At 40.6% G+C, this 13,045-nt stretch overlaps 1 protein-coding gene across 5 annotated transcripts in view; it reads right to left on the bottom strand.

The window, feature by feature from the left end:
* Positions 1–13,045, bottom strand: part of KIF13B (kinesin family member 13B) — a 127,723-nt gene that overhangs the window by 66,303 nt on the left and 48,375 nt on the right. For 3 of the 5 annotated variants that reach the window (XM_075086534.1, XM_075086532.1, XM_075086535.1), the window contains 8 exons: positions 10,219–10,231; positions 8,093–8,153; positions 6,206–6,298; positions 5,376–5,556; positions 4,878–4,965; positions 3,366–3,500; positions 1,250–1,362; positions 705–816 (listed from right to left, as the gene is read on the bottom strand). In XM_075086534.1, coding sequence (XP_074942635.1) covers positions 705–816; positions 1,250–1,362; positions 3,366–3,500; positions 4,878–4,965; positions 5,376–5,556; positions 6,206–6,298; positions 8,093–8,153; positions 10,219–10,231 — 796 coding nt within the window. Of the gene's footprint in view, positions 1–704; positions 817–1,249; positions 1,363–3,365; positions 3,501–4,877; positions 4,966–5,375; positions 5,557–6,205; positions 6,299–8,092; positions 8,154–10,218; positions 10,235–13,045 lie in introns of all 5 variants that reach the window. The other 2 variants (XM_075086533.1, XM_075086530.1) reach the window with 1 other exon arrangement.

Consider the following 13,045-nt stretch of genomic DNA (forward strand, 5'->3'; position numbering starts at 1 on the left):
GCACGTAGGAAGTGGGAAGAACAACAAAATCAAAAGCTTGCTTGTTAATTCAACAAACAAACTCATATTTAACAATCTGGGTTTTTATTTATGGATCTTACAGATTTGCATCCAAGTACCATCATGATACATGCCTTTTTCCCCCCAAAGTAATACCAGAGTCCTGTGCGGTACAGATAATTATTTAACTGCTCATTTCACATGAATATGAGGTACAAAGTCTTCTGACCTGTTCCTCAGACTGTAATTGGGATAATGCTTTGCAATTATACTCTGCTGACAGAAGTAGATTATATTAACAAATATATTAGACAATTAGGAAGAGGTAATAGTCTTAATCAAACTCTTCAAAACTAACCGTGCCAGTATGTAAAATGCAGTTGCAGGTGGCAATACCCCAAATTAAATTAGCCCAAGGTTGTGTATGAAGCTGTATGCAAACTGACCCAGAAAAGGTAATGCTTTTTAATATTTTTTTTAGGCCATTACAGGTCAGCAGAACTCAGGGAACATATTCAAGTCTGTAGAGATACTAATGGCTTACATCCACCTAATTTTCCAAAGACAATTATGGTTACCATCAAAACCAGAAGACGAGGCAAAAAGAACAGCCTTTTATTTCATTGAATGGGACTTTTCGCCCTTTTTCCTCCCTTGCAGTTCTCTCTTTAAAAAAAAAAAAAAAAAATAATCAGGGTACGTACTTTAAGTAACCAAGTGAGCACAGAATCACGATAAGGAACAAATTTGTTCTTGTTCTTGCCAGCAGCCTGATCTGCCAGGGCAGAAATAACCAGCCCAAGTGTTGTGAGGGACCTGCACAGAGAACACAGGCAGTCATTAACAAGTGTAAATATTCATTAGTCAAATGCATATTTAGACAGTCACTTTCTCTCCAAGAACGAGTTCCGAGGAAAAAGTTTCTAATACAGTTTTGGTCATTCTTCTCTCACAGAAGCTCTTGTTTTCAGTATACATTTTCAGCCTTAACAATCACGTCTTCACAACGCAATTATGTGGTAGCTGCAGGAACGCAAGTACAGAATTAAAAACGCCAATCATTTTAAGTAGGCAGAGATCCCATTCAAAGATCCAAGAGTATTCTATGTCGGAGAAGTAGAGAGAAGGGAAGAAGAAAACTGGCTACAAGAGCTTATAAGGACTTTATCCTATTTTACAAGTACACTGTATTTAGCAGCCAGGATTGTCCTGGTGAAAGAAAGGAAAAGAAATAATCACAGAGTCTTACTTGTTAATGTTGCTTCCTTCCTTCAGCCTGTCTCCTGCAGCACCAGTCTTAGTTGCCCTTTCACTACCTGCTAAGTCCACCAGACTCAGCTTGCCCACCTTCTCACCTGACGTCTGCAGAAGGAACCAGAGAACAGCTATTGTTAGTTCACTCAAATCAAGTTACACAGTTTGATGTACTTTCGAACAAGAAACAAGCTTCATTTCTTGGTGTAGACTCTCTGCAGCTCTTCCAACACCTTTGAAAGTCACTGGACTTGACCAGTATTCTGTGCTAACGTACTAGCTGCTGCTTCAGAAACAAGAGGAGGATCTGAAGTAAAGTCAGGCACACTAATATCTTAAGACATCTCAGAAATCTCCAGAGGAGAGGAACACAGGGCACATTAGTAAAACGTTAAACCAAGAAAAATGCAGAGGCAGTACAGGCCAAGGAATAACAGAGACATGGGGTCTATAGCCCCATCCTCAAAACAGTTCCCTAAAAATCTCAGATTTTATACCAAGTTTCTTCTCTGTTTTTCAGAGAGTAAGAATGAACATGACAAGAAGCATGTTATCATTTACACAAATTACAATTGCCAAGTCTCCTAGATCCTTAACAGCCTCCTCGACAGCCATCCAAGCTATGCGAGTGCTTAAACCTGTAACACAGATTTTGATACAAATCCTTTTATCTCATTTGACCCAAAATGACATCCTGAAACACTCCTTGAATTTCACATGTCAATCTGAAGAGCTTGTCTTTGAGAACAGTTTGCTCACATCATGTACTTCTGCAGCATGTACAGCTTTAGCATCTCGGTATCACAGTTGCAAAGTGCTACGTTCCCCTAAATGAACAGGATCATTAGAATCAATACGCTTTCAAAGATGTTACTCGAAGCCTCTCCAAATATAATGTGATCATCAGGACATGCTGAAACATGTCATTTCCAGGACTGAAAGGACGAGCAGATGGGAAAACAGAGAAATCTGTTCCAGAAACTCACACACTGGTCACTGGTAGATGCAGAGAATACAGACAAGCACAACTACCACCTTGCATCCGGGCTGGCCATGCCCACACAAAACCCACACATGCTAAGTACATGGTGGAGCCACAGCAGAAATGGAATGAGAAGCTACGGCAAATCGAGGAGTTTAGCATAGTAGGACCGCTGATGTGAAGCACAAAGGGAAAAAGAAACCAAATAAAGAGCAAGGAAAATCGTTTGGATGAGAAGATCGGTGGAGACTGAGAAACGAGGAGGAAAAGAATCCAAATGCTCCTTATACTTTACGTTGTATTCAACATTTAGGCACATACATGCCGTAGATTTGCTCTGCAGACACTCAAAATTTCTCCAAGGCTTTGAAGACATTTAAAAATTGCCCGAGCACAGAATCTATCAACAAAGTTTAAAGAGTTTTGGTATAGGAGATCTATTTCAATTTTAGTTTATCACCATTTTCTATGAGGGATTAAATAATATTAACATAAATGTATTCCTTACCCACCTCCAAGGAATATTTACATATAAGGAAATGTAAAGAAAAACACTTCCACATTTAAATGTCTTTTAGATATTTCTTATATATACATAAAAATATCAATGTCATACAATGCAAAGTTTTTGAAATGAGTATGTGTTTCTGTTTATAAAGCTGATCATTTGTACATCTTTGCATGAAACAAGCCCTGGAAGGAGATTACCAGGTGTACACTCCGGTGTTCTATTTTTCATCTACACATTACATCCTTAGTTTCTGCTCCAAGTCTGTACTACACACCATTGTTTGAAAAGAAGTGTTTCTTTACTTTAGATTCTAGGCTTAGGAGATCCTTCCTGCACCCTCCAGCAAGTCTGCTGCAGCTTGGGGCCTGCATTTTTGCTTTCCATTTCAAAAAACACATTTCCACTTACAAACCTATTAAAACTGATTTCCCTCCGTCGGGGCACAAGCACATGAGCATTCTGAGGATGCAGCTAACCTGACCCGGCGCTCGCAGTGCACAAGGGCAGGAGACTGCAGCGAATGACCTCCTGAGGTCCCTCCCAACCGACATTTCTAAGAGTCTGCGAAATACATTAAAGCAAGCTTAACATTTGGACCTTGTAACTTGTTTTACTTACTCCTGATTGCACATCGTAAAGTGTGTGGGTGAGGATGATCTTGAAGACAGCATGGGACCGACTGCTCTCCTCATTCATGTTGGTGGCAGCCACTGTTCGAGATTTGTTGCCCTCAGACATTAAGGACTCGATGTCCTAGGTACAATTTTCACAGCCGTAAGCATATCTGCATTAACATTCTTCTCAATTATCTACTGAAACAATCTCAATTTGGTAAAATACAGCAAGTATTTTCCCACTAAGTTTCCCACTGTTTTTTCATAAAGTGTGAGGAGAAAAAATAGTGTGATCTCCCCTTTAAGGACTAGAAATTCTATGCTGATGTGACATGCATATTCATCCATTACCTTTACTTAGACATTAAATTATCAACAACAAAAAAAAAAGCACCTGGCTGCACATAGCAATACTCAAAAGCAAAATAAAAAGCACAGAAACAGCAATTCACGTTTGAACACCTTCACATTTTAGCATAAGTTGTCCAACACACATTCCTGAAATTTGTAATACTGACATTAGGCTCAAAGTTTTATAAAGCAGAACCACACCGAACGGGTCATTACGTTCCTCCTACACGTAAGAGCTTAGAAACTCCTCCGGTATGTCCAGTTGTGATACTTGAGAAATACACAGCTCCCCTGCTGAAGTGTTTTACAGCAATCCTGTAAAATCGGTAAAACTTCTGAATCTTGGGCTTAACTTTCTATTCAGGCGTCTCTAGCTGCATGGTGCTATAAAAACCCACAAAACAAACAAAAGAACACCACAGACCACTCTGACTCTGTATGCTGAATTACACAAAGCGGCTGGGCGACATGTAAAGGAAAAGCACGCGATGTGTCTGGTCTTAACAGAAACCACCAAAGAGAGGTGGATGAATACCTGGGGAGACTGCAATAGGAAGGACTGCATCATTTTCACGTTTGGTTAAGATGACAGAATTCCATCCTGTATTTACTCATTTCTCTCACCGTACATTAATGCTTCTTAAAAATTAGGTCATTTTGTGAATGCATATATAAACATTTCCTCTCCAGCAAGCAAGTTTTATGCAATGTTCTCGAGTATTTGCCTTGTAAAGAGCCACTGGTTTATAATTCCAGTGTGCCTGTGTGCTCCTGTAAGTGAATTTACCCGGCAATAGCATGACAGCCAAAAAGTGACAAAATGTGGTACTGAAAGCCCGTGCCTGCTAAATCCTGGTTCTGCAATTAATCACAGATCGCTTTCTCATGGATACAGCGTACGCTCATCTTAAGTTTGGGAGGAAAGCTGCTTCATTCAATAGGTGAATTACTTCCAGAGCTATTGAGTAGTACAGGATGAAGATGAGTTTCTGCTCTTAATTCTGTTCTCCCCAGTCATCACAACGCAACAATCCTACAGCTCTCTTGCTCTAAAATCCGTGTTACTGCCATGGCAGTTAGGAGGAGCTTAATTTTGTCCTGCTGAAGGGACAGCACCCTGGTGTTTAGGATGTCAACATAAGCCTTTCAGAAAATCGATCCTTACCTTGTAGCTAGCAACAGCTAGTTTGGATAGGCCATCTACGTAAGGACCGTAAACACTGTGTTCTCTAACTTTTAATGACTGACGGCTTCTGGTTGGGGAAAAAAAAGAAGTGATTTATAAGCACATGACTGACTTAAGACAACATTTAGAGAGAGGCAATTTCTCACTGAGAGGTCTCAAACATGATGGTCTTACAAATATCATAATAAAGCACAGAAGGAGGGCTATAATGCAAACAAAAAAGCCTTATGTCTACACATAAAATGCTGACATAGACATTTGTGTCACTGCATAAAAGGTAGCATTAGGGTGAGTTTACTCCAAGCTTTTAGTCTTACTACTTTATTTGGATTTAAAATGAAAGGACACTGAAATCAGGAAGAAGTAAAAGCCATCCTATGCAAATGCCTTATGTGGGATCCATTAAGGCAAGCTGGTTATGGAAAGCAAGAGTGTATGGCAACATATTACAGTGCTGTTGACACACAAATTACTTACCCTTTTGGGTCAAGAAGATCTCGGACTTTCTCGTTGTATATCTCCATGTAGGACACTTCCACTTTGAAACTCTGCTCTTCATTTTCCTCTTTCTGTGCCCTTTCGAAGAGTCCACTGCAAAGTCTAGGGATTAATCCAGGCTGGTCAGCAGTACCCATCATCGTGTATGATTTTCCCGATCCTGTGTGATTGAACCTTTGATTAGTGTACATGCAACAAAGTTTCTTGCTGTGCGGAACATGGAAAGGAAATAGAAGAGGTGGAAAAACCCCCTGCATTTCAGTGAAAGATATTTGTGCAGTTTTGTATTTAGAGCAACCAAAACACCATTTAGCTAAAGACTATTTAATTAAAAGGAAAAGCAAAACAGGAAGTTTAGTACAAACCGACAGAGAAGACGTTTTCAGGTAGGTACAGTCTTACTGTAGATGACAACCCACTAACACCCACATATATGACACAAGGAGAAAAGTGAGGCGCACAAGCATATTCATTTTTGCATATTACATTTAAAATGATGACTAAGATTATTGCAATGAAATATGTAGAAAATATGAGTGATGCACTGAACTCAAGGACGATCTCAATCATTCCAAAGATTATAATCAAAGGTGTGAGAAATAAGGGCTGCCAGCAGCAACAGACAAAAACCTATTTCTCATCCTGTCCACCTCCTGTCTACTGTTACAAAAAAGAAAGGTGTTTATCACGTACATTACAAGGCATTTCTCCCAAAACAATGTCACAACAGCCCTGAGGAGGGTCTCCAGTCAGAATGTAACACCTTTTGCATCAATGATATTTTTTGCTTATGTCCGGAAGGGACTTACCAGTTTGCCCATAGGCAAAGATGCAAGCATTATAGCCTTCAAAGGCATTCTGAAGAATATTCTCTCCAAGGCACTTGAAAACAACATCTTGACCTAAGAAATAAAACACACAAACTAACATTGTAAAAAAGCAGCAGATTCCTCCCACTCCTTGATTTGGATCCTTCGACAGTTATGTAAAAGCAAACAGTGTTTTCCTCCTGTTGTTGCCCAAATAATATATTTAGCATCTAGTACGTGCTCCCTCTCCAAGAGCAAGATCGTCAGCCAGTAGACGTGCTCCAGATTTATGCTACTGCAAAAATCAGAAGCCGTGATTATCACGCACGTACCCGTGTATATAAAGGTGTATACCATCTACATATGTATATGCATATATATATATATGTACCAGTACCTGTATGTGCTTAAAACAACATCCTCTCAACGTTCATACTCAGAATTCTGTTTTATCAGCAGAATCTACTACCAGCTGCAGAATTTCGTCCTCCGGTGAATGACACCGCCTCAAAATATACTCAACCCATACATTTTAGCAACTGCCACTTGGTTTTAACCTAGAGCACTTAGTAGAGCACTAGATAATTTAACTGTAGATGTACAAGTTATTAAATAATACCATGAGGAGATTGTTGCGGAGAAGGAGTCACAACTTTGTGGGAGATGTTACAGTACAAGACATGCATTAGCTAAATACAGGGTATCCCACTTCTTTTGGAATTGAACTAAATCTGTAGGAAAACCTTTTGGCTCCTTTTCCAAGCAAAGAATACATTTGGGTATTACCTATTTAAACAAAACCTCTATTTACAGAATTTCTTTTACAAGCAGAGGAACTAAAGCCTGAACAAGACATGGCAGAATTTCATGGACTGAGAAGTCCTCTCATATATATTAATGCTCCTGAAAGCTTTTCCTTTCTCTCATTAATTGAGTCTGCATCTTTACATCCAAGTCCACTCTGAATTTTATGAATGCAAAATTCCCCATCAAAATTCCTGACAGCTGTTCCGGGCTAAGCCCAGCGGAATGGTTTTGGGCCGAACACTTCCGATGTGTCACAGACCATAATATAAGTGACAGAGGCACCTCCATTAGTCTGAGAAACAAAAAAATTTACCTTCCTATGATTTATATGGCTGAAAGTGTCACGTTTTTCTCAGTTCCTCACTAAATTACTATTCATTAGTTCTTTGTTAGAGAAATGAAAACCTAGAAGCAAAGGCTTCTCTTATTTTTCTTGTGGTTTTTTTTTTTAAATAAATATAAACAAGCTTAGCTGGTTCCCAATTTTAAGAGATAACAAGTATGAAAGGAATAGATCACAGGAGTGGTAAGTCCAAATATTTCATGTTTTACCCTAAGTATTTGCCAAAATGTGTCATAATACACAGAAAAGTTTTAATTAAATGCATTACCCATCCTCACCAGTCCATGTGAATTCCCACACCCCTATATTAAATTAGGCTTTTTTTAATACTCCATTATTAAGTTCTAATATGCTGTCAAACTCCCATCAGCAGTGTGAAACATTAAATTACATATAACAATGTTCCTCCAACCCTGAAAAGAAACCATTTTGATGCTTTTAAAAATGACACACCTGGAACTGTATTTTAAATAAGGATGTAAATAAGCATAAGCCACTATTGTGATGGATTTCTCAGTTTCCTGTGCTGCAGACAGGCAGCGATGCCTATTGCTGTTATCATCTTTAGAAAAGAGAAACAGGAATAATTGAAGACTTTCCTTTTTCTTTTCACACCAAGCTGTCATACAGGGGGAGGCGCTTTGTGCCATATGGTCTGTGCCCTGTAGCCAATACTGCATTTTAATTAGATCATTCGCGCTTGGAGACAATAAGCACAAAGCTACAGTAAATATTACCTGCATATTTCTCTTTGACAGATTCATCCATAGACCAAAAGCAGTGATCGTAAGCAAACACCTGCAGGAAAATAACGAGGAGGACACCTTTTAAAAACTGTTGCCAAATCAAACGCATTATCCAAATTTGACAGCGCTGTAGTACGATGGCTAACATCACGCTGCTTGGGGCCACTCTGAACATAACACATGTTCCCGCATAATTACCTATTTTCTATGAGTATTTTCAAAAACAAACACCGCACCTTCCCATATGCAAGCCTGTTCCTTGCTATTATCTGTTCCTTGTTTTTATTTCTTCCTTTCTACTGCATGAATCCTGTTCCGTGCTCTCCAAAAGCTCTCCATGTGGCAACTGAGAGGGTATCAAGGAGCTCTCCTTCTCTTCCTTTATACCCATCCTTGCAATTCACTCTTCACAAGACTTTCTATTTTGCAAACTGACAGATGTCTCCTGGCTGCTTCTGCCTACTATCTCCTGGCATCTCCTGTCTGCATAAATTAAAACATGCCTTAGGGCAGGCACCTCTTTCCATAGAAGAGGAGTAGGTATGTATATACTGCTGACAAACAGAAGCAGTCGGCACCAAAGTCTAATACTTGTAAAGAACAATATAGAGCAAATGAGCTTTATCATGAGAACAGTAGCACTATAATCTTGTTAAATAGACACGTTTCAGTTTTGTGGGAAATCCCTGTAAAGGTCCACAGGCACTTTCATCATGAAAGCTGATCTCCAATAAGACAGTGCATAGTTTGGGCCTTGAGGCTGCAAAAACAGGCATTGGCAAAAACAACTCCCCTGAATATGTATTTGTAAGAAACAAAAAATTCAGGGTAATACCTGACCTACATTCACACAGGCAAAAATTCCTTTGTAGGATATAAGAAAATGGAAGTACAACGTGTTGCTCTTTGGCTGTTTACTTCTCCCCTAAGCTTAACGAAGGCTGCTCTTTCCCCTTAGAGATATTCTGCATGACTATGTAGCTAAGCTTGCATCGCTTCAGATCATGTTGGCAGAGCAAAGCACCACGCCAGCATCTCACATCCACCTTCTGAACCCTCCTTCCATTATTTCTGAAAATTTCATTTTAGCTGTTAACACCCATTTTCATGGTCCATTTTAGTGAGCCTGTTGTCTCTATGCTAAGGGCACTAACCATGAACTGGCATCTGCACAGGTAATCAAACTCAACATTTCTTAACTAGTAAAGGTTGCAGGAACAAAATATGTTGCATCATACCTATATTAATAATGTGAAACCTCTAAAAAGAAATACTGAGCCTGTGGTGAATTACCTCAGTTATAGCATTTCCTAATAGATCATATCATGGAACCTGAAAAATCATTTAGGGACTCACAAAGCAATAAAGCAAACCTTCCTCAAGTATTTATACTAACTGAAATAATTAGAAAAATTATGCAGAAGTCAAAAATCCATACCTCCGACACATCCAAACTTACTACCTAGGTTTACGAAAATGCAAAAATCCTTGAAATATAAATAACTTATTTTTAAAAAATACACTGGCTTTTTCCCTGTACTACATTAATGTCCCAGCATCAAAAGATACAAGTGGTTATTTTACATCCTCTAATTGAGGAAACAACAGCCTGGTTATTTAAAATTCAGGGGTTTTGGTTCTTTTATGTTTATTATACAATTAAGCATATTATTATAACATCCCACGCCTTCAGAGCATTTAATAAAACATCCTTGGCTATACGACCACATCAATGAAGCTGAATCCTGATACTCCAGGATAGACATAGATATCTGTGTACCAAATAGAGTCACAGGATCACAAGCCATAACAACAAAACGAGTTTGCTTTAACACAAATACCAGGAAATGCTTGTAAAAGCCCTCAAACAAGACGTCGTCTTCCATTCACAGTCTGTAATGCTGAGTAGGTAAGTTCTCATTTGTTCCTGTGACTCATTTTTTGGCACAGGCTGCAGTGTTCTTCTGCAGCAAGGAGATGCTCTGAGTTTCTTACTCAGCAGCTGATCAACTACAGAGTTGGTTTTTTGAAATGCTTTTAAATATTTAACCCAAGACCAAATAAGCGATACAACCATTTTTTCACGCACTGATTTAACATGCAGTCAAAGCCCTTACCTTTGGTTGGGTCCTACTGTTCCCCGAAGCAGCAGGCGCAGAAAGGATTTGGTATAGGGTTGGGGTAAAAAAGAAAGACAGACAAGAAAAACAAAGACTGTTAGTTGTGGTGATTTTAGCTTAATTACTCTATCATTATTACCTCATCATTGGAACGCTGTATTTAAAAAGTTAATTCCTCTCCTCAGGTTTCCCCTCGCTTACAGATCCCAAGTGATTTTATAAGCCAATGCTTGTCTCTTTTCAAAAGCAAGATTTGAGATGCTGCTCTGAGTAAGTTGATTTTAAATTCAAAGCCACTGATTTTCCTCACGCTGCCACCATCTCTTCCTCATTCTCTCCCAGTTTTTTTTCCTGGGACACCTCCCTCCAGTTTTGTGGGTGTCACCGTCTCTTGAAAACAAAGCACCCAAGCAACATAAAAATTTCTAGAACCACTTGAGCAGGAATCTCAGGAGAGTTATTCAAGAGGAAATTTCAAAGTCCAGCCCTTGGACCTGCCCAACTCAGTTCTCTCAGGGTTGCTGGGACAGCAGAGTAACATTTGTTTCCCTAAAAGAAGGAGCAGACAATTCCTTTAATCTGTTATGTGTATAATTTTAAAGGGGGTGGTGGCGGTGGTGTTCTTTGTTTTTAAACAAGTATGAAATTGCTGCAGTAACCTTTAAAATAACAGCACACCATCACTCAGTGCCCTGGCAGCAGGTTACGCGGTCTTCCCACATACAGAAGACTGGAGAAATACAGCAAACACACGACAACAAAGAACTAAAGTCTCCTTGTCTGAGACCTTCCAACTGGGATTAGGAAGCTCTTGATGTCAGTAACAAGTAAAGTCTTGTGACAAGCATCACTGAATTCTTTTGACCAGAGCAGGAGAAAGACATGGGAGCCATATAAGATTACTCTCAGAGTTCTTGCTGCTCATATGGATTGAGAAACGAGTAATGGGTTGAACACCAGTAATTTCTCAGCATTGCCCCTCAAAAATAATTATTGATTAAGCAAGTCCATCACCCCTTTTGCTCAGGCTTGGATCTAATATGCCTATCTGCTTGACATAACAGGAATGACGGTGACTTTGGAGAGCAGCCGGCGTGACCTGCTACGCAGGACGATTAAGTCAAGGTTACCCATGACAGCCACATCACAGGGTCAATTCAAGCAAGCAGTAACAACGTGACCACTTTCCCCCCTGCCATCTGGCTCAGTTCGAACAAAAGCTCTCCCAGGGTCCTGGTAGCATGCTTGGGGCAGACTCTCGACCGTCGCTGTTGCTCCTGGGTGGTTGTAGATACAGAGCACATTGAGGGAATTGCCTTCACCGAGGCTTTGATCCAGACACAGAAGACACCAGAAAGCCCGTCTGGATTACTCTGAGAGAGATGCAAGGGCATTTTGTTGGCTTTCTGTGCTCTGAAACACTAGTGGAGTGTTCTGCTGAAGGACTTCACTGGAAGCTGCTAAGTGGCTTTCAGGGATGCTCCTGCTTACAAGGCAGGCTTATTCCTATTCCTACCGGGAGATCATTCTCGTAAAATGAAGAGAATAGCAAGCCTGGATTCTAAGTTTGAGTTTAGCACTCAGAGATCTGACACTGCTCTTCATTCCGCAAGCAGTTATGCTCATATTCCCCAGCCCAGTTCCAAGGCAGGATTATATTGTGACAATGCAGCCCTCAATGCAGGATGTATTATTATTTGGATTAGAGCAGCAATAAGGATGTAATCTCAGAAGTCCTGTCACATATACAATTTTAAGAGGATGGATTATGCTAGGCTGTGTAAATCATCAAGCTTAGTTCACACTAAAGGTCTTAAATTAAGTATCTCATTTTCTAAAGAGCTGCACAAACACACAAAACCACGGCTCGCAGACTCGCTTAATCCGAACCTGAGCAAACGGAAGCCCTACGTCCGAGAAACCCAGCGTCCAGCATTTGGGGTACGGCACAGCTAGCTAGAGCTGTAGCTTGTTCCGTGTCATTTGGACCAAGAGAATAAATTGGACAAATGTTTCCCTAAGGAAAGCATTAAGGGTGCACACTGTCTAACACAGCGTCATGCTGTGCACAGACGGAGCCATTAATGCCGCAGCTGCGCGCTGCAATAGCCGGGCCCAGAAACCCATAGAAAGATTTTCAGCCTGATTCGAAACCCTGTGGGAAACGAATAGATATGGGGATGCACCACCCACAGCAGCCTTCCTAGCTACAAGCACACTGGAAGCGCAGGGTGTTCCGAGGCGGCTCCATGCGGCGCATTGCTAGGGTCCATCCCCGAGGTGATGAAAAGGCAAAGGGCAAGCAACAGCATCACCTACAGAGCAGGGAAGTATCGTCTACAATGAAACACGGATGACAGCAACATATGCAATGAACTTTTCCTATGGTTAGGGCTGGCATTAGGAAAAAAAAAACCCAGAGGGTCCTAATAGGGGCATCTTGTAATGACTAGTAAAGAATCACAAGTAGCGCTAAAGCAGAAAAGATCACGTACAGTTGCGTCAGCTGCAAACTGCTCGCACCAACACCCACGTCCAAGCCAGTGTCTGCAAGGCAGAGAGTAAGACGGAGCACACAGCGAGGGGGTCGTTGCAGGGCTCAAAGCACCCGTCCAGCCGTTTCCCCCAAGGATGCTGCCGCTTCAGAAGTGTCGGCAGGCCTCGCTATCGTTCCTCAGCTGACAGCCAATAATTCACATCTATCTCAAATGCAGCAGAAACACCCAGGACAGGAAGGGAAAACTTATCTTTTCACTGCTGAAGGATGTCGTTAAGATGTTTTCAGCTACATATTTTCACTGGAATCCAGACTGACAGGACTTTC

Source organism: Phalacrocorax aristotelis, chromosome 3 (assembly GCF_949628215.1).
Source record: "Phalacrocorax aristotelis chromosome 3, bGulAri2.1, whole genome shotgun sequence".
Lineage (NCBI taxonomy): Eukaryota > Metazoa > Chordata > Aves > Suliformes > Phalacrocoracidae > Phalacrocorax > Phalacrocorax aristotelis.